Source organism: Numida meleagris, chromosome 2 (genome assembly GCF_002078875.1).
Source record: "Numida meleagris isolate 19003 breed g44 Domestic line chromosome 2, NumMel1.0, whole genome shotgun sequence".
NCBI classification, from domain to species: Eukaryota; Metazoa; Chordata; class Aves; order Galliformes; family Numididae; genus Numida; species Numida meleagris.
The window spans coordinates 101,932,729-101,957,195 of record NC_034410.1 but is presented as its reverse complement, the minus strand read 5'-3'; the positions used below and the strand labels follow the sequence as shown (position 1 = coordinate 101,957,195).

At 43.2% G+C, this 24,467-nt stretch overlaps 2 protein-coding genes across 13 annotated transcripts in view; one reads left to right on the top strand and one right to left on the bottom strand.

The window, feature by feature from the left end:
• The window catches only part of OSBPL1A (oxysterol binding protein like 1A), a 77,009-nt gene extending 57,687 nt beyond the window's left edge, over positions 1 to 19,322 (top strand). For all 12 annotated transcript variants that reach the window (XM_021388610.1, XM_021388606.1, XM_021388611.1 and 9 more), the window contains 11 exons: positions 3,819 to 3,894; positions 5,447 to 5,581; positions 5,901 to 5,998; positions 6,749 to 6,931; positions 7,421 to 7,528; positions 7,622 to 7,711; positions 7,955 to 8,081; positions 10,844 to 10,960; positions 11,697 to 11,820; positions 14,062 to 14,152; positions 18,156 to 19,322. In XM_021388610.1, the coding sequence (XP_021244285.1) occupies positions 3,819 to 3,894; positions 5,447 to 5,581; positions 5,901 to 5,998; positions 6,749 to 6,931; positions 7,421 to 7,528; positions 7,622 to 7,711; positions 7,955 to 8,081; positions 10,844 to 10,960; positions 11,697 to 11,820; positions 14,062 to 14,152; positions 18,156 to 18,258 (1,252 nt within the window). In that variant the 3' untranslated portion in view covers positions 18,259 to 19,322. The remainder of the gene's footprint in view (positions 1 to 3,818; positions 3,895 to 5,446; positions 5,582 to 5,900; positions 5,999 to 6,748; positions 6,932 to 7,420; positions 7,529 to 7,621; positions 7,712 to 7,954; positions 8,082 to 10,843; positions 10,961 to 11,696; positions 11,821 to 14,061; positions 14,153 to 18,155) is intronic.
• Positions 19,518 to 24,448, bottom strand: CABYR (calcium binding tyrosine phosphorylation regulated). The gene is made up of 5 exons (XM_021388635.1): positions 22,770 to 24,448; positions 22,284 to 22,456; positions 22,143 to 22,196; positions 20,933 to 21,734; positions 19,518 to 19,784 (listed from the first exon to the last, which is right to left on the bottom strand). The coding sequence occupies exons 2-5, from the start codon at positions 22,420 to 22,422 to the stop codon at positions 19,745 to 19,747; spliced, it is 1,035 nt and encodes a 344-aa protein (XP_021244310.1). The 5' UTR covers positions 22,423 to 22,456; positions 22,770 to 24,448; the 3' UTR covers positions 19,518 to 19,744.

Sequence of the window (24,467 nt, the reverse complement as noted above, 5' to 3'; positions counted from 1 at the left end):
CTGAATCTACGTCCCTCCTATTCTAGGCAAAGGCTAAGGCAAATGAGGGCTTGGGTGGAGTAACAGGGTGGTTGGAAAAGATAACGTGAAGCAGCTGACTGAGCATACTGCTGTGCTGTTGTGTTGTTAGGGTGTTGTTTACGGCCTTGGTTAGGTGCCTTTCCTAGTCAGAACAGGAATTGTGGGTAGGACTTCTGTATTGCACTCACTGCCTTTGAGAGTGTGAGGAAGAAGGAGGCAATTCATGATCAACATAAAAACGAAGCATGCTGACATGCGTTTTCTGAAGAGTTTTAACAGCAGCTGATAACTTGGTATAAAAGGAAGTAACTTGGCAAGCTTCAATAGCTGTTCTTTCCCAGAGCTCTGCTAATTTACGTGTTACCTCCAAGAGCTATCGCATGGGATAGAAGTTGTGCAGTATTTCTTGCCTTGTTTCTGAGACTCGGGGTATTTGTCCTGGTAAGGGATCTGCTTGCTGTGTCTGCCTGCAGTTCTGAATTGAGAACTGTCACTTAGCTGGAGTTCCTGGCTCCAGTTTGTGCCTGTTTTGGTTTGGGAGCCTATTTAGAGTGCATTTGGTCAAATATGCATCATCTACGATGCCTCCTTAGCTACTTTGTGCCATGCAAAGTGAAGAGAGCAGAATGTTTTGTCAGCACCTACTTCCAATGTTATACCTTTAACTCTTTTTATTTAACTTCCTTTTGTTAACTGCATGGAAGCAAGCTGCTTGGAGGCTTGATAGAAATCTTTAAGCAGAAGTCCTTGAACTTTCCAGTAGTTCCTCAGATGAATAGAGGATCTGCAGCTGCATTTGAGTTGCACGTACAAGTGCCTAACACTGCTTAACAGTCAGTATAAATGAGACTTTTTTTTTTTCCTACCTTCATGTAGAAAACTTGAGCTGTGATCTGCCTCTCTCTGTTTGAGTGGTGCACGTTTTGCCCAGGGAGGTGGAGGTTGCTTTTTCTTTGTTGTTGTTTTGGAGACGTAGGAATAGATCTGTTGAATTCATAAAATTATAGAATGGCTTGCTATGAGACCATGTAAAGGTCCCTCTCCTGTTTGTAACTCCCTTCAAGTACTGGAAGTCATTTCAAAGTAGTAATGGTGTTAGGATGTGCAGATGCAGGTGGATGAAGCCGTCGCCATTGGATGTATTAGTAAGGATGCTGTTGGTGGCAGTTGCAACCTGGCTTTCATCAAACTATTTGGCTTTTAAGCTTTCTAGGTGAGTAATAGCCAATGAAACTAAAATGCCAAGGCGTAGCTCTGACTCACAATTTGCTATCTAGGTCTGGTCTTACCAGTATAGCTTGCGTCCTACTGATTGGTCATAGAGTGTATGGGAATGTACTTCATAATTTTTGAAAGCTTCATTGGAGAGGGTTTGAATGGTAGGAGATTATTACGTTAAATACCTTGGAATAATTTAGAAAAAAAAAACTTTTTCTCTTAAAGAAATGAAAGAAATTAATCTGAACCAAGCCTAAAAAATAAAATTTTAAAAAAAAAACAGCCAAGCAACAATCACCCTCACACAGAAATATTCTGTAATACCCATCACTGTGTAACATCCATTTGTCACTACTGTTTCCCTCTTACTGCTGGTTTTCAGCAGTCAGCTTTCCCTTTGGGGAACCTTTCAGAAGGCATGCGTGTTTGTGCTCGGCTCTTCGCGAGCAGTGGGGTTATTCAGCCAGGTTTGCATGAAGGCAAGCTGAACAAGCCTTGCTCACACCATATGTCTCTTTCCCAGCAAGATTCCTGTAGTAGCTGATCTGCTAAAGGTAACGCTTTGGACGAGTGTTTTTTATCTGTTCTACTGCAAAGAAATTCCTGCAGCTGTTTTTGTCGCTTACAGCTAAAACTAACTTCCTGAGTTGTTTCTAAAACTGACGTCTGGAAGGAAATTTTTGCATTCACAAACCTTTACCTTAATCACAGGGACTGGGTCAGGGTCAGTAGGCCTCAAGTCTTGGCTGCCTGTCATTTTTGCACGTGTCCTTACTTGCCCCCAGAAGCTGCCTTGGTGGATTTAAAGTGTCCTGTTGCTTCAGTACACGTGTGCTACAAGGAGGAAAGAGCTGAATATCACAAGCCGGCGCTGTTACACTCACTCATAGGAAAGAATGTGGATGAATGGCTTAAACTGAATGCCAGCTTCCAAGCAGTTAAACAAATTGATTGGATGACATGTTAACTTCAACAAAAACGTAAATTGGATTAAGTGTTAGTTTTACATTAGTGTTTTATATGCTGAAGGGCTTACTCAAAAATTATCTGCTCTACTACCTGCCTTCTTTAGGAGGTACACAGGGTAATTAAGTAAACACTACAAATGAAAATAAGACTGAATGCGTGGTGGACACTGTCCTCTCCTGGACATTTGTATCAAAGCATCCACGGAAGTGTTTTATACTTACTGTTATTCAAGATGCTTTATTTCAATCCATGTATTGGTATCTGTGGAAAATTGGAATAGGGAATGAATGATACTATGTTGATTAATTAAAACAAATTCTCCTATCTACTTACGCTCTCTGCACAGGAGGCTGAGTAAAACAAGTCAGTGTTAAGCTATTAACAAGCAAGAGGAAACATAGTTCAGTACCTTCAGGAGTTCAGGCACAGACTTTTTTAATAGAACAGAATGGTCAACTTTGGTAAAGGTGTTTTTGTGAGAGGTAAGTATGGGTGGTAACACAGCATATAGGGCTACTGAAATGAACAGCTGAGCTTGGCAGAGTTGGCTAATCTTTGAAATTAAATAGCTCATGCGGTTTGAATGAGCTGTAGGTAACTCTCATCTGTTGAGGGTTTTCCTCAGTACCAGCTTTACGATCCGGACACTTGATTTTAGTGTTGTTGTGGCCAAAGGGATTTGACCTTTATTTCTGCCATTCTCTGGGTAAATGGGTTAATAGCCAAGCTGGTCAGAAGCAGCATGAAAACCAAAGAAAATCTATACTTGATTTCATGTAGTGCTGATAAGTACAGGCTGTATTGCACAGGCTAAATGTTGATCTTGAGAATATGTGTAAGACTTGCTCCTGGCTTTGCCAACTCCCTGTAGAAAAGGCTGTTACGTTCGAGTTCTTTAATGAAGCTGTTTTTTTCTGTTTGAGTTTTTGGTGGCGGTGGTTTTGAGGGTGTTTCTTTTTTTTTTTTCCTGTGGGTTGTTTCTTTCCCGTGTTGTTGTTGTTGTGTTTTGTTTTTGTTTTGTTTTCCCTGAGAGATTATTTTAATTACGGGCAGTAAATGTTCTTCATGGTCTCTATACAGGTGACTAGTAAAGTAAATAAAATATATGTATGAAAATACCACCACTGTTTATGTCCCATACCTGTTTTCACATAGTGAACGTACCTACAGTGTCTTTCATGAAGAGAAATTCTCTTCCATTGCTTTTATGCAAAATGAAGGGAATGTTTCAGAAACTGTTTTTGGAAAAAAAACAAAAAAAAACAACTGGTTTCTGTGCCGGTAAAACAGTCTACATGCTTCAAAGTAGGACTGCTGTTTCCCCTTTGGTTTAAATTCTAATTGTATTAATTTAAAATAAATAAAACTAAAACTAAATGAAGTTTAGTTTAAATGAGCTTATGAACATTAAATTTTAAAGTGAGACTGGTATTTGTAATGAAAGCTTCCCAGCACTTTATTTAACTTGGTAATGGTGGTTTGGCTTTACAGTTTACTGAGTGATTTGGAAAACTCTTACTTTCCAGGAAAAGTGTTTGGGTTTACCCAAAGTTGTTAGTCATGGAAAGCTTCTGGTACTAATTCTCTTACTTCCTCATTTCTTTCCACAGAACAAGCTTGCCATCTCCAATGTTTTCCAGAAATGACTTCAGTATTTGGAGTATCTTAAGAAAATGCATTGGAATGGTAAGTAATCAGAAGGCTGTGATAAATAATTTGGTCAAAGAATCATATAATAGTTTGCGTTGGAAGGGACCTTTAAGATCACCTAGTTCCAACCCCCCTGCTATAGGCAGGGACACCTCCCTCTAGACCAGGTTGCTCAACCTAACCATACTACCCTAACAACCCAGCATGTTCTTTCATTTGATGTCCAAGTGAGAACTTGTTGGGGAGAGGGATTTCTTTATTATTTTTTTTTTGCTTTCATTAACTAGTGAAGGTAAGACTTGCTCAGAGCAATAGTACTCAAGTAAGAGCATTTTCTCTTAAAGTACTTTGTGGTAGCAGGGTTGGGTTTTCTTGTTTGTTTGCTTTTGGTTCTGATTTTTTCCACTTCTAAGGATTATTTTTTCTTGTTACTTTGCTCTTCTCCCTGTCCCCTTCGTATTCCAGTCTCTTCCCCCAGTGATGTTACTGGCCAGATGGTGGGCAGATCAGAGCTTGGCTGGTTGGCACCTAATCTGCTTCCAGCTAAGGGTGAATTGGCGAGAGGTCTTCTGTTCATTAGATCCTCCAGTGGGCTGAAAGTTCTTGCTGATAAACCTACATCATCCCGCAGTGGTAGCCTACCAAAGGGCACGTGTGTTCAGTTTTTGTTGTCGTCTTGCTCTCCTGCTTTACTTAGAAGCAGCACACAACACCAAGCAATGAGATATGGAAACGTTAGCGAATGCTGTATCAGTAGCTCCAGGTCTCCTGAATTGTTACAGAGCATTTGAGACTTGTCACAGTGGTGTTAGCGGGGAAATGTTATATCCCTAAAATACAAAGAATGGATTGAAGGCTTGACTTGCAAAATGCATACAGGAAAAAAAGAATCCTGCTGTTGTGATTAAGAACAGTGCTGTTTATTCCATACATTGCCAGCGGCCATACTATGCTTTTAATTTGCTACTGCAGGCATTTTGAAACATTGCTATGTTATTTATTCACAGGGCATGGTTTTTTATAAAAACTAACAAGAGAACAGGATAAAAACTACAAGACTTCTCTTAAATTGGTACTTCTGCCACAGAAACTCCTTTTTTCTTTGCCAGAATACAAAATTCCTGTGCTTTTCCTGTGCTGCCACATCTCCCTGTCATCTTCCCCCTGCCCCCCCCCGGCCTGCCCACCTGCCTACAATAAAGATAATGTGTTTAAGGAATTCGGTGGCCTATATTTATTTTAAGAGCATATGTAACTCAGTCTTCAAAAGGACCCTTAATACTCTACTGTTTAGTCTCACTTTCTTCAGGTGTTCGTTAGTAGGAAGCTAGTCATTAGATGTTTGGTTTTCTTCATGTTTTAAAAGTGGCCTTATGCATCAACACCAAAAGGCTTACCCAGCTTATAAGGGATGTGGAGGGTTTTCTTCTTTTCAGCATTAGCAGTGTCGGGTCAAGCACATGGCATTAGCGCTAAGAGCATCATTTAATTTTGTAATAAGCCCATTAGGTTTGGGTTACTGCCGGTCACTGTATGGTCAGCGCATCTAATCACTTGGTTTTTAACACAAGTTTCATTTGTGCATCAGGAGTTGTCCAAGATCACAATGCCAGTTATATTCAATGAGCCACTGAGCTTTCTCCAGCGACTTACGGAGTACATGGAGCACACATACCTCATCCACAAAGCCAGCTCACTGTCTAGCACAACCGAGCGAATGCAGGTACTTTGGCTGCGATCATTTCAATACTTCTTTCTATTTTCTTTTTGCATAGTTTGTCTTCCTATAGGAGAACTGTTGTTATCAGCTGTATGTCAGATTCTCTCGTTCACCAGTCTTGTTTAGGAGATTGTTTTTGCTTCTCCTCAAGCTTACTTTTTTGAGCCTTTTGATTAAAAACCTATTTATTTTCCTCCCCTGTAAGTGGCACCTTCCTATACTACTTGAGAAGAAAACATTCTGTAATACTATGGCTGCTGTTAATGTTTGATAAAGACTAAAATCCAGGAGATGAACCGTGTACTCACATTCTTTTGAACAGTGTGTTGCTGCATTTGCTGTGTCTGCTGTAGCCTCACAGTGGGAACGTACAGGGAAGCCATTCAACCCATTGCTTGGAGAGACGTATGAATTGATCAGGTAACCAAGAGAGGATGCACTGGAGATCAGAAGGTGGTGTTTGATGTACGAATGAATGTTTGATTAGATCTGTGAGGTGGCTTGCAAACTGCTCCTCGGCTTGTAAGATGCTGTCTGTTCTCATAGCTGCCAGAGGTGTTTGCAGTGTGGTGGTGGTCAGCCGCGTGCCCCTCCGTAATGAGAAAACACTGAAATTTTCATCTCAGGAAGAGGTTATAAAAATTGCTAGTAAAAACAAGGTTCTTTTTCCCTTTTTCTGTACAAAAATGGCTTTTTACTGAAACCTTCTAAATGAAAAGGTACGTGTTACATATAGGGGAGATGTTAGAGTTGCCGTAATAATTGCAAGTGTCCAAGATGCAAATAAGCAATGCTAATCTATTATTCTGCAGCTGCATTTAGGGCAAATTCTCTTCTCAGACAAAAGACTGTTTGGCCTGTGATTTTGCAGAAGCTTAAGGAAGAGATTACTATGAAAAGTAAACAGATTGATTAAATCTGGTTTTTATTGCTACATTTTTACGTGATGTCCTCAGTTACTTAGAATGAGGATGTTATGTGTACGAGTTCTTTTTGTATTACGTTAGGGTTTTAACTAAGTTTTGCATTGAGTACAGCAACTATGCCTGAGTCCAACTATATATTTCACCTGGGGAAAAGAACTGCAGCTTCATTGTACTTTGGGTGCATGCTTTGTCATCTTTATTTTGTATCTTCAGAACTCTGATTTTTAGAAACTTTATTTTGCAGAGACGATCTTGGATTTAGACTTCTCTCAGAGCAAGTTAGTCATCATCCACCAATCAGTGCTTTCTATGCTGAAGGTTTAAATAATGATTTTGTGTTTCATGGATCAATTTACCCTAAACTCAAATTCTGGGGCAAGAGTGTGGAAGCAGAACCAAAAGGCACAATGACTTTGGAGCTTCTTGAGTAAGTTGATGAATAATAATTGCGTAGGTACAGTGGCCACACCTGTGATGATTAGTGTGCTTTAGAGTCTCATGGCTTAGGAATGGGAATGTCTAACACTCGTATATTAGTGTCTAATGGCAGATTGCTTTGTGGGGTGGAGGGAATGAAGTGATGAAGAGAACTGACGTCATTTAGCTTAATGAACTGTGTAGTAATAGCAGTAATAGATGGTGCTCGTGTCTGTGTTCTGCAGGTGCTTGGTCTAGCACACTTGAGTCCTGCTGACTTTCCTAACGTCATTCAGCGTCCACGGGGACTGCACTGATGTTGCTGTTTTAAGCAATTGATAAAATCAGCAGCAATAGGTTAATAAAATTCCTAGTTTGCCTGGCTTACTGCCATACCCGTTGCAAGACTTGATGCTGGTTGTAGAAGATGGCTTTTCGCAGCAGTGACATTCAGTACAAAGATACTTACGGTTGGTTTTTTCTTGCCTCCCTCCCTTAGACACAACGAAGCCTACACATGGACAAATCCTACTTGCTGTGTGCATAACATTATTGTGGGCAAACTTTGGATTGAGCAGTATGGAAATGTGGAAATAACTAACCACAAGTAAGTTAAGAACGTGGGAGATTTCACTTGCTGTGAGTTTAAAAAAAGGAAAGTCATCTGCAAGTAATTAGTGCCCTCTTGTTCTGTCTGTAGAACTGGTGAGAAATGTGTGCTGAGCTTCAAGCCCTGCGGCCTCTTTGGGAAGGAGCTGCATAAAGTTGAAGGCTACATACAGGACAAAAGGTAACAATTTCATTCCTAATAGGAAACAAATTGCTGTCCTCTGTTTCTAAGGCAGCTGTAAAATAGAATGCCCTGTGCCAAAGGCATGAACCTGAAACAGCGGGTCAAGAGTTGCGTAATGCCAGTAGTGCAGTTTGAAGAATTGCTCTCAAAGAAGTTCTTCTTTCAGCTCTTTTTGTCTGAAATGAAATGAATCTCTTTTAGCTCCGTTGTAAACACAGCCTTTTTTTTTTTTTTTGACAGCAAAAAGAAACTTTGTGCGCTGTACGGGAAGTGGACGGAGTGCTTGTACAGTGTTGACCCAGCTACTTTTGAAGCTTACAAAAAAAATGACAAGAAAAATGCAGAAGAGAAGAAAAGCAGTAAACAGGTATTAGTCCTTTAAGGAGGTGGCACATCTTGAAAGGCATTGTAGGCCAACTCAATGTTTTGCTAGTATTTAAGAGCATTAAGATTACTTTTCACTTATTCTCTCTTTCCGGGTGGGATATAAAAGCAGATTGGATGGATATTAGTGTTAAGGGATAAAATGCTTGTGCTCTCAAGGATTTGTATTCAAGCTTCCCAGATCATAGAGTTATCTAACTACAGGGTTGTTCGTTATCTGCCCCCCGCCCTCCAAGTCATATGGAGGAAATTGCATGTTTGTCGGTTGGACCATGGTTCTGATCATGTACAATAATAATTACATTTGAGTAGGAGGATTTGGACTTCTAGAGGCAGAATAGACTGGCTTCTCATCTTGATCCCATTTTTCAGCTTTCCAGAGAACGTTTATGTTGCTTTTATTACATTGTCCCAATCATAGTGGTTTTTTTTAGTTTAGGTTTTTTGGTTTGTTTTTTTTTTTTCCTCAGAGTTGCATTAATTTTCTTCTGGGAGGGCAATAAAAACACTTTAAATTGTTACAGATTCTGGTAGCAGTATGCCTTTTATTTAAGGTGAATGGCGATGCTGGCAACATACAGTGTGATGAAGAGTAACCATTCATAGTTGCTTAAAGCAGGGATTGATCCCCTTTGGTGACTGAAGCTAGGTTTCTTTGTTGGTTTTGGTGTTGCTCGTTTTAATGTAAAAATAAGAGGGAGAACTCTTGAAAGCAGTTGTTCCTGTGCAGATTCAGATTGTTGCTGTGTCTGAGATTGCTCCTGTGCCTATCATCAGGGGAGAGCTACAGCACAGGGGATTACTGCTTCTCCTTGAGTCTGACCCAGTGAGCTCTAGGGAGAAAGGAACAAAGAAAAACATACCCGGTGTCTTTGTTCAGTTGCTGCTTTGCATGTTCCAACAAAGCTTAAGATGACCTTTGCTTTTCACTTCAAAGTAGAAGCACTCTGTTGTAACTTGAGCTTTATACGTGTTGTTCTGACTCTACTAGAGCGCACTTTTTTTTTTTTACTCATTTAACAGAACTATTTCTGTATTTAAGAAAAAAAACCAACAAAACTCTGTAATGCACACCATGAAGCTTAGTCTCTTTTGAATATGTGTTCCCACTGCCCCCTTGTGTTCAAGGAACTGACACTGCTTATGATGCGTGAATTTCTAGGTGACCCAATTCTCATGTGTGTCTGGATGTCATTTCTCCCTTCATGGTAATAAAGCAGCCACTCAGTCATGGCAGTACGTTGCCTTCCTAATTCCTCCCAGTTAGAATTTCCAGGTTTTTTTTTTTTTCCAGTTGTTTTTCAGCTATTCTTTTCTGTTGTGTCGTTACTAAAGTAGGCGTGCTTCTGTCTTTTTTCAGAGGATCTGTGGGGATGCAAGTCCTTTTCCAAGTGCCCCAGGCTTCCCTCTCAAAGCCCTTTGATTTTTGTAGGGATAGAACTACTGGAAATACGATTTTTGCATAGTAATGTGGCGCTGGCACAGCTGCCCAGAGAAGCTGTGGTGCCCCATTCCTAGAGGTGCTTAAGGCCAGGCTGGATGGGGCCCTGGCAGCTGAGCTGCTGGGTGGCAGCCCTGCCCACGGCAGAGGCTTGGAAATGAGTGGGCTTTATGGTCCCTTCCAGCCCATGCCATTCTATGGTTCTGTGGTGCTAGATAAATCTTCCTGTATGCAAATGTGATATTTTAACAGCATTGTCATAAGAGTAGTCCCTTGGGTTAGACCAAAATTGTTCTACTCTGAATGAACTAGAGCCTTTTGAAAATGGTGAAGTGTTTCGTGCAGATATTTCAGTGCAAACATGTGGAAGAAAATAATGTAAGGCAACAGCATCTGCACTCATGTATGCCTGGTTTCAGACACCAGAGTTCTTGCTTTGGCAAAATCTATTACTGCTCTCTGAGTATAGTTTCTGAAGGACTGAGTAGTGCTGAGTGTAAAATATGCAGCATTGTGAGCAAGGGCACATGAAAATCCTTTAAAGGAAAGAAGGACAGGTTGCTAGCCCAGCTCAGACATTGTGAACTAAAAGCCCTGTTTAGCTTCCAAACCTGGTCTGCGTGTTGTTCTGGTTACTTTGCAACCTGTTTGTTATAAAAGCACTGTAACCAAGTGCTTCGCAGTGAATCAAAATCCTTGATGCTTCCTAACACACTTAAGCGTGTAATACATGAATCATCTTAGAGCACAGTTCAGTCCAGTCTGGGTACTGGATTTTTTTAGTACTACAACATCAGTATATGACACAACCATCAGAGAGCAAAGCTTATTAGCAGCAGGATTAAAGCTGTTGGCATGGAGCCAAGGTATTTAAAGTGTTAACAGCCTTTAAATTCAGCTCTGTGCTCCAGTGATCTCTGAAACGTTCTGCTGCTGCTTTTAGCTCTGATAGTGACCTCAGGTTTTCCTAGGAGGGCATTATTCATTGTCTAGCAGGCCTTAGTTCAGTATTGTAGAGTAGTCTCGTGTGGCTGAATTAATGTCATTACCTATAAAAGTGTGATTAAATGGGACATTCTTCTGGTAGAGAAACTTACATTTCTTAACTCGCAAATATCCACGTCTTACCTGCAAAGCAACTGATGTGAGAAACTGCTGGTAGTCTTGGCTTGGGAGGGAGTACATGTCCTTCATAAATGCTGTTGTCCTTCTTGATGAGCATCTTTAAAAGTTTGTTGCTGACATTATTTACTTTTGGTCAAGGACGTTTTACATTATCCCCTTTCTTTGTGTGCTGTTTTCAGGTGAGCAATACCGAGGAGCCCGATGAGATGCCACTGCCAGATTCTGAGAGTGTGTATGTTATTCCTGGAAGTATTTTACTATGGAAGATAACTCCAAGACCTCCAAATTCAGCGCAGGTCGGCTATATTTCTGCTTACTGAAAAGGGCATGTTATATCCTGTTATTCTGCCCGGTCAACACAAAACAAATCCATTTGTCCTCTCTTCATTAATGAGTCTGGGTTTGCCTGTTGACTGCAACATACTTCCCCACAGGCGGTTAGTTAGCCAAATTTCTCTGCAAAATTGAATGCTTTGTGCAGCCAGTGGTGTGGGCAGCTTCCCCACTTTTTCTCTCCACTCTGTTCCCCACATAGACGCACGTAGCTTTGCAAGAAAAAAAATCTCTTCTGAAAGGCTTCATTAGAAGGCAGACACTCCCTAGGAGACACTTGCAAAGCCTGTATAGCATTGGCTGGTGTGTGGGGGGGCTGTGGAGCCAGTGGGCAGAGAATTTGTTCACGTACAAAAATAGACTTGGAACAAGTAAAGGTGCCCTCTGTAGGTTAATCAAGGGGGAAATCTCTCTACGGAGACAGGGAAAATACCAGCAGGACTGGAAAAAGAAGATAAGAGAGAAATAGTGCACTGAGTAATTGGATGCTGTCCTGGTTAAACAGAAACACCAAGGATCAGCAACATTCTTCCTGACAGTGCAGTTTTGCTGGTATCTTGAGTATCCTTATCTCGAGTGACTAAATAATAAAAAAGCACTTGGGTGTTTGTTTTTAGACAGCTGCTCTGTTGTACAGTAAGACTAGCAGCCAGAGGCTTTGTAAGAAAGTCATCTTTTCTCTCTGTCTCTGAATTTCAGATGTACAATTTCACTAGCTTTGCTATGGCTTTGAATGAATTGGACAAAGAAATGGAAAGCGTCATTCCCAAAACTGACTGCCGGCTACGACCAGATATCAGAGCCATGGAAAATGGAGAAATAGGTAACTTTATTTCTTGTCAAAACTGAAGGACCATGGAAAAAATGAAATGAATTCAACTTCTGAGGAGTTAGATGAACTGCTAGAATAAGTAGCTACTCATAAAGGAACATTCTTCCATACTACAAGACAGTATTTAATCCTTATTCTGCTTCTAGTAAAAGTTACATCACCCGCCTCTACTTCAGGTACTTCACAGCTGCCCTTAATGGTGCTGTGTTTTAGAGTAGTGACCAAAGCTGCATTGATAACACACCCTTGTTTTAGCTACTGCTGAACAAGGAGGTATTCCATGCTGTTAACGTGCTCAGCAGTAAAACTTGGACATGTTTTTCCGAAGTAGCTGGTGCTTGAAGGCTGGCTGGGCATAGGTGATACTGGTGGGGAGTGATGGGTGATGGCCTTTGCATCGCTTTCTCTTTTTTTTTCCCCTTCACTTGTTGAAACTGTCTTTAATCCCAACCCATGAGTTTTTCATGCTTTTGCTCTTTAATTCTCTCCTCCATCCTGGACTTAAGTGAATGAGTGGCTTAGTTCCTAGCCAGGAATGCACCACACCAACTGCCCACTTATGTTCTTCCATACAAGCTGGAATCTTAAACCTTATGTTGTTCTGTGATCTCTTTAGCTTTAGGCCCTTTGCTATGCTCTGTAGTGCAGCCCTATAGCTGGAGACTAAGAGGAGAGTCTTGGAGCATCAAAAGCATTTGTGAACTTGTCAGCTTCTGTTTTCATCAGCCAGTGTAAAAAGAATATTTTCATATGACAATTCTGAGTAATGCAGTCGAGGCTATTTAAGTTGGGACGTCAGTGACAAATGTGCGTGATGCAAAAGCATTCTTCACTGGGAACTGAACGCTTTTGTTGTCTTAGGATAGTGAATTAGAAATGCATTATGAGACTTGTATGCTTTTTAGAAACTTCAGAGAGATTGTTACTGTAGGTGCCGTGGAGTCTAAGTGTGTTTTAGTCTTCTGACATGCGACTTGGTGTTAAATACATGGTTGTGGTGTGGAACAACCTCCCCCAGCCCTTTTTTGCACCTTTCTCTTTGGTATTTTACTGTTAGAGCAAGGTGGCTGCATTTCTAGACTAAAAGCGTGGGGGATTTTTCTTTTTGTGCCTTATGAAGTGATTGGGGTAAGTCACGAAACCTCTGAATCAGTTTCACCTACGTAACAGCACAATAACCGTGACTACTTCTGGTAAATAGTCTGAGATTTGGTATGAAAAACAATGACACAGGTGTACTATAGTGCAGTCATACTTCGGTGGTTCTTTTCCTCAGAAGTGGCTAACTACTGCTTTGAGGCTTATAAACAAAAAAAGAGCAGATCAATGAATTCCCACAAGCAGTCTCTTGTCTGTAGGATTGTTCTGTAGCCAGTTGGATGGATGTTCTTTTTTCACAGCATCCCCAGTAACTTGCATGTCAAAATTTGAAGTGCAATAACTGTGCCTTTAGCAACTGGTCATACTCCTTCACTGTACTAACAGCATGAAGTGGATCTAGCAGACAGACCCATAAGGGGCAGTGCTAGAAGCTGGTTAGGGTAACCAGGAGCAGCTGGTATCTTCCGAATGTTATCTCAGTTTTTTCTCTCTGAGCTGTACGTGAAATGCTTTTTGAGAATTCAAATATGAAAGAGATCACCCTTCACATAATCTGTTTCTCAGTCTTCTTCCTCAAGATGTTCTGAAGGGAAAACGAAGCTGTCCTTTCTGCCAAATGGAAGCTTGCTTAGGACCGTGACGCATGCTACCTTACTGCTCCACCAAAAATAAAAATTAAAAAAAAAATAGAGGATTGATTCTTCATGGTTTGGAAATGAATATTGCAACCCCCCTACTGGTCAGAAACCAGGTGCTAGCAACAACTGGCCCACAATCCAAACAAGAAGCAGGTGTCCAGACTTCTGCAATAAAGTCAGAATTATGTCTTAATCAGTTTCCCTGCTGAAATAACTTCTAGATACGCTGCCTCCCCCAGCTCAAACGTGCTGTCAGGGAAGCATGTTTACAGGGTCTTTGGACAACAGAGTAAACGTATTTTGTGATCATAGGACAGGAATGGAACTTCACTGGCTGATCTTGTGCTGCAGCTGGCCTGGCTCTGCTCTTAGGCTGAAACAGATGCAGTTCTGTGTTATGTAGAATGCTTTTTAAAGGGAGAACTTATTAATCTGCTGGGTCAGGTGGAGCAATGACCGTGCATTTTTACCTGCGTGTTTTTATTCCTTCAAGATCTGGCTAGTGAGGAGAAGAAGAGGCTAGAAGAAAAGCAAAGGACGGCCCGCAAAAACCGTTCGAAGTCAGAGGAAGACTGGAAGACGAGGTCAGTGTGCCTGCGTGCGTACGGGTGTAGTTGTATGAAGGTGTTGAACGTTCAGGTGAACCACCAGCCCACACCAGTGATGTGCAGTGTCAGTGTGAAGCTGCCATCTCTGCTGTGACACATACAGACCGAGCCTGTGCAGGCTGCAGCGCTTCCAGAGTCAGACGTGGTCTTGGTTCCTTGGTTCCCCTTGGTGCTTGCACGCCCATGTTCATACGCTAAGTGTGAAAGCTTGTTGCATTTTCTAAGTGTGAAAAAGATGCTGCTGACAGTGAGTGATTGTAAGGACTGTTGCTGCTGGTGATTAATGTGGAATTGCCTCAAATATGTACGCTTGGCCAAAGGGAGGAAGAAACAATTCCTCCAGTGAACTTGATAGCGTATTGCCCACAGCTTCTCAGATCAGTTGCTGGGTGCTGGCAACACTGTACTCCTGCAGCATACAGGTTTTTTTTTTTTTTTTTTTTTAAAGATGGTGAAATGGCTTCATCAGCTTGCTCTCCATGTCATTTCTTCCATTCCAAGACTGTTACTAACTACAAAAATTAGAGGAGAAGTTAGCTTACAAGGCAGCTGCCAGTTGTTTTTTTTAAAAGGGAAGTCAATTGGGAGCTCTCCTGCACAGCTGGCTCAGTAGAAGTCTTAAAACCACATTCAAATGAATCTTGTTTGACCAGACAAAACCTATTTAAATTTATAACAACAGACTGGTGGTCTCTTCACTGGGGGGGAGGGGGGAGGGGGGGTAGGGCTAAACTCTCTAAAGTAAGCAAACTTTATCTCTTCCTACTAATTAACTGTTAATGCACCCAAATACCATGGATAAAGTGCCTTCAAAATGTCTGTTTGTAATTATAAATCACTTATCTTTTTTTTGCAAATGAAGTCACCCATCATCCCAGAGTCCCAGGTTTGGTTTTACCTATGCCTGCTCTCCTGCAGTGTTTGGGTTTGTTTGTCCTGAAACTGGTGCAAAATAACATTTTTTTTGGTCATGCTTCTGAGTAAATGCGTTACGTGCTGAACAGCCCCATGCCTCCCTCTTCCTTCCCTGATTTCAGGGGCTCTGTATGCTTTGGTTCTGGCTCTCACCAAGTGGTAGGGATAACTACGCTGTGTTCCTCCAGCTGTCTGAAGTACCCTAAGGTACAGCTCAAAGCACCTCACCTTGGTACAAGGACTAGGGGAATTCCCAGAGCACAGTGCGAAGCGATGGTGTTCAGGGTCTGTAGTCAGTGCAAGACCATTCACCAAGTTCTTTAGTTGCTGCAGAGCCAGCACTGTGCAAGTTGTCAGTGCATGGACTTCAGACTCGCCCACCTCTTTCCTGGTATCGTTTAAGAACTCCTTATTTTTCCTGTGTCTCTCTAAAGCTTTGGCAGAACCTGCCTTGAATCTGATCTTTTTAGCAGGGATGCCAAACGTGACTGCTTTCAAAAGATGAACGTAAATTATGTAGGAAAAGCTCCTCTTTATTTAAACATAAAGGGCCGAGCTTGGACAAAAAGCCCAACTGTGGAGAGCATCTCTTCTACCACTCCGAGAGGGCCAGCCCACAGGTCTTAACCTGCAGTGTGATGTAAACTGATGTAAAAAGCTGCAATTTCCCTGCCACAGAAAAGCACACCACTTATTTTGTCTAGTAGATTCCTCCCTCACAAGGCAGTTTTCCCGAGTGCCTCCTGATCACTTATTTTGAATCCACTTTGGAAGTGAAGTTGGTTCTTGAGTAAAAGACGTTCCAGTTCAGTTCTCAAACAGCAGTGCTCTGCTGCTTTTGATGAGCCAGTCCCCTCCCTCCCTTATCACCCCTCTCTGCCTGATTGCTTTGGGTCCCCTTGTCTCTCATCTTGTTCTCCCCATCACCTTCTCCCTTCTTGTAGTAATAGCAGCACCGCTGGAGGATGCTGTCCTGATCCATTCCAGTGCTGAAGGCAGAGCAGTGAGATCCTGGGGCTACAGCTCCCTAAGCTGCAGGGTGAGGCCACTGTTTGTAGCCCTGACCCTCAGCAAACACCAGGCTTGTGCTCTGGAATAAGCTGCCGCTACCCATGAGCTGGAAGCATACTGGGCATGCACACACACACACCAGTTACTTGAGAGGAGCTGACGTCCCGAGCGGAGGTGACATAGTAGTGAACCACGTGTGGCACAAGGGATGTGGGACCTCTATTGACTTCTGTTCATTTAATCAGGGTAGAAGTGCCATTCAAGTGTTTGACTATTCAGTTTACCACTGTGATGGCATTGCAGAAGGCATTACATCCGATGTGCATCTCACATCTTTTGGATCTAGCCAGAGCCTCGTACTAGCCACCCCGCTCTGTAATTTGGCGTTGTAATGCTGGTTGCCTTTGTGCTTTTGCTCTTTAAAGTCAGTTGGTTGTAATCATAGGATCATTAAGGTTGGAAAAGACCACTAAGACCATCTAGTCCAACCATGAGCCCATCTCCACCGTGCCCACTAACCTGTGTCCCAAGTGCCACATCTCCACGTTTCTTGAACGCCTCCAGGGATGATGACTCCACCACCTCCCTGGGCAGCCTGTGCCAGTGCCTCACTGCTCTTTTAGAGAAGAAATTTCTAATATCCAACCTGAACCTGAGGCCAATCTCTCTTGTCCTATTGCTGTTACCTGGGAGAAGAGGCTGACCCCCATCTCACCACAACCTCCTTTCAGGCAGTTGTAGAGAGCATTAAGTTCTCCCCTGAGCCTCTTCTTCTCCAGGCTGAACCATCCCACTTCCCTTAGCTGCTCCCCTTAAGACTTGTGCTCCAGACCCTTCATAGCTTCGTTGCCCTTCTTTGGTCCTAATGTGTTTTAATTTCTGCTCTGAAAAGCAGAAAACATAGGAAGAGTGAGTTAAAACATGCACGTGCATGATTTACATCAGTGCGTCGGCTGCAGTGAGGCATACAAAGCAAGAACTGGTTTTTGTGGCCACTGAAGAGCTGAAAGGAGGCACTGGAGCATATTAACCACAGCAGCTGCTCGCAAGCTGCCTTGTGCTGCCAACACAGCATAGCAAAACACAGCTAAAAACTTAAACTACTGCTTGTCCTCTGGGGTCTGCTGCTGTGAGGCAAAAGATTGAGCCAGACCCAAGCAGCAAGCTGCGCTGTTAGGCTGTATGATGTGACTGCCAGAAACAGGCACAGGTGAGGAGGAAGGAGGACAACCCTCTGTGCCATGGTGCTTTGACAGGCTGTCCTCCCCACTGGGGGTACTGCCAGCAGTCTGGCCTTGGGACTTGGCAGCCTACTTTACTGACAGCCCCTCAGCTCCCCAAACTGTGCTGAGTGTGTGTGTATGTGCACAGCTTCCCCATCAGGAAGGACAAGAGAGGAGGGGAGGAAGCCAGTGTGCTAGAGTTGAGTGTGTCAATCAGCAGCCAGCACAGAAGCTGGTGCTGAACTTCATGCAGCTGGATCAGCTCTCTGGGCATTCAGGTTGGCCCCTCAGCACGAACAGTCACGCTGTAGTAAGCCAGGACTTCTCCTGCAGCTTCTGGGTGATGTTTCACCGACACTCAGGGTAGCAAACACACTTGTTCTGAGTTGGCATGTTGCAGAACGAGGCTTTGAGATGCAAAGGGAAATCTAGATGCTGGGGAAACGGCGTTTTTCTGTTTTCAGGACTGCAGTGCTTGTGGTGTTCACACGTCTTGAAAACACTGTTATGATTTATGCATGCTGAAATGATGGTTCACAACTGCTTTGAAGTGCAGCTGTAGCTGTTCTTTTTACGCGAGAGTCTTGACTGCTCCCAATGGACAAAATACTGGTGCCAGTAATGTCACCTGGGAGCCGCAGAAGTACTGCTGGAATGGGGAAATCTGGCTGTTGAAAACAGCGTTAAATTTACTTAAGATTTTAAACCAAGAGGGCTCCTGCATTCACGGTAATTACTTTGAACAGTAACAGCTGAAGATGCAGCAAAGCAGTTCTGAACTACAGCAATGTGTGAGTAGCTTTGGTAACGTGCTGCCTGTTTCCTTACAGATGGTTCCACCAAGGCCCCAACCCCCACACGGGCACACAGGACTGGCTCTATTCTGGCAACTACTGGGACAGAAACTACTTTAACTTGCCTGATATTTATTAAAATGCAATAAGAAGCCTGCGGCCGATACAAATAAGTCTTAATCTGTTTTAATGTTTGCCCTCATGTTACTTACCTCCTGAAAGAACTAACATGTTATCCAACAGAATATTAGGCATCTCCGCAGTAAATCTGGCGGTACGTGACTGCGGTCCCTTAGGTAGGGGATTAACTTTTCGGGCTGGCGCTGGGTCCTACGTGGACAAAGTCAGCAAGTCACCACGATGTGCAGCTGCCTGGTTTGCTGAATACACCTATATTAGGTTGTGGTGTGCGAGGAACGGAACACCTTGGCTGTTCTGTGAATACCTTCTCTCGTAGATAACATTGGCACAAGCAAAAGTGGTTTTATTTATTATGAGCTGGGAATGTCTAAAAGCACACGAAGTCATTGCAATATTCTGTTCTTCAAGCAAAGAAGGGTGTGTCACTTTTGTACAGGTGCAATTTTTTCATAAAGCAACTTTTCTTTTACTGAAGTAACTCCCTTCCATCCTGAGCACTGGTCACAGAGCCCAGGAGCGCGCCCATCTCTGGAGCCTCCGTGCAGTTGTTTAAGCTGGTAATATTTCTCAGAGGTATTTATTCAATATTTTGTGCAGTGTGTTTTGAATTTCGCTCTCCTGTTTTGCTACCGGCCTTATGGTTTCAGGAATTAAGAGCCATTTAAACGCCTATGGATTGAATTTCAACTGCACACTAATAACAGGTTTGAAAAGAACCTGTTTAACGCACTAGAAGTTCTGGTGCCCAGCACCACTGCAAACAGGCAGCAAGTGGATCAGTCCGGGACCCTGTGGGACGGTCTGCACAGTGCGGGCTGCCTGGGAGGAGGCCTTGTGCATCTCAGAGGGAGGAAGGCACTTCAGCGAGGCCTCCTGTGCACAGCTGCTTTACCCCTTTTCAGTGGGGTGCATTCAATCTTAGAGTGTAAGTTTATACTGAACTGTGTACAGAGCTTCTAGAGGGCGAGCTGCTCCTTGTACAATATTTTAACTGCTGTCTGGAGGTTAGTGTTAATTGAATAATTTAATTGCTACTAAATAAAGGCTTCAAAACTTCTTGCATCTAGTGAGTGGTGTTTGACAACGGTGACCATTTGTGAGCAGACCTCCAAAAGCCACTGCGGGCACATTGCACAGTGTGCTTCAGTGACCTCTCTTCCTCTCAGCGGGAGCAGTCTGCCCCCAGGAGCTGGGGCAGAGAGCATTCATCTTGAACTCTATCTTGAATGTGGACTAGTGGAACAGTCACAAAGGCAGTGAGATGCTTTCTGCTTTTATTCTGTGTGCGACTAGAATTACCCAGGTACAGCAGTGGTGCTGGAGACGTCTGCACAGATAAGGAGAAATGGTTTTTTTTTGGCTATGCGATGGCAAAAATTGAATACCTCATCGCTTCTGCACTCAGGTCTTCACTGTGGCCAGCATTTCCTCAAGTCTTACACTCAAAGTTGCTCAAGAAGTAAGTGATTCTGAGAGCTGTTGTGTCAGTTCTTCATCATGTCATCCAGAATGGAACATTCCACTCTAGAAAAAACAAAGCATTTAGATTTAAGAAGGAAACCTCAATATCAGGTTTTCTTTTATTTTGAGGGACTTTGGTTTCCTAAGAACAGATCTTTCTTTTCTCTACTCATTCATACTCTGGCAAGGGTGCTTGACGTAACGACAGTCTGCGCTGCACTACCTTAACTTTCTGTGGGGGCATTTATATCTGTGCGTTCAGCACTGGCTTGTCAGCCCTTTTTTGCAGCCATACATCATGCAGAGGGATGGAGTAGCAGCAATTTCCTCTGCAGAACTTACTCACCATAGCTTTTTTCTCATCAGCTGGGCTAGAAACCAGGACTGGGGCTACAGTGAGCCTCCTAGCACCTGCATCTCCCTGTGCAAAGACAGGGCTAGGAATAGATTTACAGTCCTGTATGTTATTAACAGTACAGCCCCCCAAAATGAAAGGTGGAGCATTTCCCCTCTTCCTTTCTTCTTGTATCGCATAAATTGGAGCAGGTGTATATGGCAGATTTTTGACCTTGTCTCAAATGAGTTAGACAAGAGAGGGTCCACACATTAGAAAATGGTGGTGGTTGTCCTGCTCCACTGGATGCCATGGCTACAACAATACAAAGGCAAGAGGGCTAATAGCAGGAGCAGTGAATTCCAGTTATATTGCATGTCCTTATATCTAGTTGCCTATGGTCAAGAGGTTCTGTTGAGTAAGCATTTGAGGACTCACTCATTTGACTTCTATCTGTCAAACTCCCCCAGAAGCATTTCTTGTTAAGGAACCAATATTTTTCATTTGCAGTCTGCCTAAGCTCAGTTTTCCTCTACACCATACTTTGGTGAGAGCTCACAACTGTGCTGGGACACAGCACCAATATCTGTTTCAGAAATCTGCCTTGTTTTGATCAAAACTATTAGGGATCAAGGGCCACCTTCCTGTCACTTTTATCTGCCTTTACCCTCAGGAATGCAGGATCCTGTCCAGAGCCAGTCCCATTTCTTGACAGATTGCAGAGAGATCTAACACACGTGCTCTGGGGCCAAGCAGATGGCATTGATAAAGCAGTTTCTTAGAAGCCATCACCGCCCTGTATTGCACTGATGTAGGCGCTTTTCTATTTAATGAAGCTGAAGGGCTGAGAAGATGACAAGAACCCAGACTTTCTTACCTGAAGCAACAAGCTTGTTCAGCCGATTCCATTGGTGCTATGGCTTCCATTCGCTCAGGCTGGAATGCTGCATCATTAGCAGCCAGCCATGAGACCTGGCCTGCATTTAGTGACAGCTTTATAGAAGAAAGAGTTTGTCCATTAAAGGAAATGATTATTTTATCTGGAAACTGCTGTATGTAAGAAGGACCCTCTGCATCCATTATCGGCTTAGCAGTGGTTGAGATGGCCTCAGCAGCGCTGGAGGAAGGCACAGCCTGCAACTGTTCCTTAGAAGGAGGTGGCAGTGGTGGAAGAGATGAGGGCTCTTGCTGCAAAAGGAGCGAGGAAACTTGATTTACATCATTTGTTAAGACAAGGACCTGGCCGTCTGAGGGTCCTAGTTCTCCACTCATGGAGGACCAAGGCTCCACTCCTTGTTGTGACACAGAAGCCTCAGCTGCTGAGGCAGCAGAAGCATCTTCCTGAAGAGTCTGCACAGTGGTTGCCACGTCTCTCACAAGACAAACAGAACTACTGCTATCATCTTCCACAGGGACAGGGAGCTGTGCAGGGTCAGCAGGCACAAACGCAAGTTCAGATCCCTCGGGGGATAAAGCTCCATCGGGTCCAGGGGGGTGTTTGCTTTCTGGAATGGAACTGATCGGTGATGGGCACAGAGTTACTCTGGAGCTGGATGCAGCGAGGTCTTCAGGATGGTCTTCCCCTCTGTCAGTACATGATTCCTTTCTCTGGGACTCAGTAGAAAGCAAAGCCTCATTACATTTTGATGTCTTCTCTTCCAGTTCCCCATTCCAAGTTTCTGCAAGGCCAAAAACCAAAACAACAAACAACAACCAGAAAACAAACACATAATGGCAATGTATTAGCAAATGTTTCCATTTAAATAAAGATTGATTTCAGTCAAGTCAATCAGATGTTCTACAACACATTTATGAGGCTTCCCAAGAGGAAGTTTGTTGATTCCTGTTAGGGAGGGGAAAGAAAACTCAGAAGGCACTGGTACAGCTTCAAAACCTAGGGCTCCTTAACTGTATTCCTGATCCTGCAGCGGTGGCTACGTTCTCACCCACTGCACAGAGCTTATGTGCCTCTTTCACAGCCCTAGGCACAGATGAGACGTAGCCCATGGTAAGTGAGAACTGCTTGCACTCATTCATGTTGGAACATCATCTGAAAATGCCCTAAAAGAACAGACAACAATTCTTACCCTGCTTGAGATCAAATTTTTCAACCACTTCTGTTAAAACCAAGTTTGGATTCTCTGAAAATAGAAGTACAAATTGAGCTGGAGTTAGATAAGCGCTCGAAGAGCTCATGCTATTCAGGTTAAGGATTGGTTTGAACAAACCTTTTTGGAAGTCGATGAACTCTTGGAAATAGGAAGCTAAAAACCCAGCAATGTCTTCTGGTTTCTGTTTTAGGACAGCTCTGCTCACACCCTCAAGCAAAGTCTTGAGGCAGCTCAGAACATCATCTGGAGGCTCCATTGTCACCCACTGAGGCCGGCTCACAGCTTCTCATCTGCAGCAAGAGAATGCCCGAGCTGAGCACCTGCCCCTGGCCCTGCGGGATTCCAGCAGCACCATGGCAGTGGCCCAGACCACCACAAACCCTTTTCCAGTACTTCCCAATGCCCCTTTCCCTTAAAGGGCCCAATCATTGACTCCCCCTCTCTGGCTTTTTAGGCAGGAAGTCTGAATGGCCAATGAGCTAGGGAACCATAATGGTAATTTAAAGAATATCCCTTTTGCAAACGAGACTAAAAAAAAAAAAAAAACAACCCACCACCAAAACAACCTCTTCTTCCCACTACGCCATGACAAAAGCCATCTACCTTAAAGCAAAGGTTTTCAGGGCACAGCAGCCATCCCCGTACCACCCTGGTACCTGCCCCCACTGCAGCCTCCCCTGCCCAGGGCTGAGCAGGGCGTGACATCACAGTTCCCACGCGTCACACCCACTGACGTCCTTCTTCTGAAAGCCGTCAGAATTCTGGGTCTGTGAAACTACACAATAAAAGCTTTGGGGATGTTTAAATACAGATATTACAACAACAGGGAAAAAATATAATCCTGCCTAAATATTTATAAAAGCTTCAGCCACTAACACACACGTCTGTTTGAAACGTAAGAGCACACCACAGGAACTTACAGGGGAAAAAAAAAAAACGGACTAGGAACTAATTCACTGTACTGGAACTTGAATGCCATTTTCGGAAGCCACTGAAAGAACCGTACCAGCTGCTCTACTAAAACATATTGCCCTTTGGCCCAACGCTGAGGAGCCCGTCAGCCTGAGAGCTGCCACCTTGTCCCACCAGCCTTTGACCCAGCTGCAGAAGTGACAGCCTCTAGACAATGCTAAAATCTTACATGAGATAGAGATCAGTTAATAGACAGAAGCTCAGTGAATTAAGGTCCCAGACAAGCTTTATGCTGCTGAGAAGAAAGAAAAAGTGAGCTTGCTCATTAACTCTTCGTAAAAGACAATTTACAGAAGATCAATCACACTGGTTAGAAGGAAAGTTATTTTTTTCCCCCCAATACATTAAACACATTGATGTGAATGAAACAGGGGTAGGTGTTTGTTATGCAAATGGTTTTTTTTTTGCTCAACCAAGTCTAACCATCTCCCTCTTCCCCTTTACACCACTGGAACACTGTCTTGGAAGAAGTCACATCAGAAGATAGACAACATTTTGGAAAAAGCAGCAATGAAAAAGTTTGGGGTAATAAGAAGATTGAATATGAACAGAATTCTCTGTGGCTAAAACGCTGGTTAAAATACAGGGACTAACCGGGTCACAAAAATCTTGGGTACCAAGGCAAAGAGATTCTGAGCAGGAGCATGAAGGCAGCATGCAACTTCAATGCCGCCTACTCTGGTCACCTCTACTGGGTCCCATTTTGGGCACCCAAACTTGTTAAAAAAAATAAAAATGCAGTGAAATAGGAGTAGTTCAGTATTTAACTCCAGAGAACCTGAAGTGGAACTCACATTATTGTATATTCCATCTTATCTCAAAAGACTTGCAGAGGAATGGTTTTTGAAGCATTTTCTACTCACCTCAAAACATCAGAGTGAAAGACAACATTGTATAAGGATCTCCAAAAACTCTCATTAGCAGAAAAACAACCCCCATTCCTCCTGCCCCCAAGCCCCAGATTTAAATAGAACGTTTTGTTTGACAGCTCTGTCAGGATGGCAAAGTAGAGGCAGTGTATCTGTACCGCTTACTCCCAAAGCTCGGTGTAGTCTACCACTTACGTTACAGACTGCATCCACAGCCTCTGCTGAACCAATGATGACCGTGCCGCTCAGATGCCGCTGGCTGCCCAGCCCTCTTAAAAGATGGCTAAAAATATAACTTCTTAATATTAGCTTTAATCGTACATGTTTGTGACCGCATAATTCTTCATGCAACGAATCCTACCACCGTTAATACGAGTGCTTAGTAATGGCTGGAAAAGGAATTCAAACGTCTCATACATGACACCGTGCTTTCACTCCACTGAAAAGTTCTAGCAACACC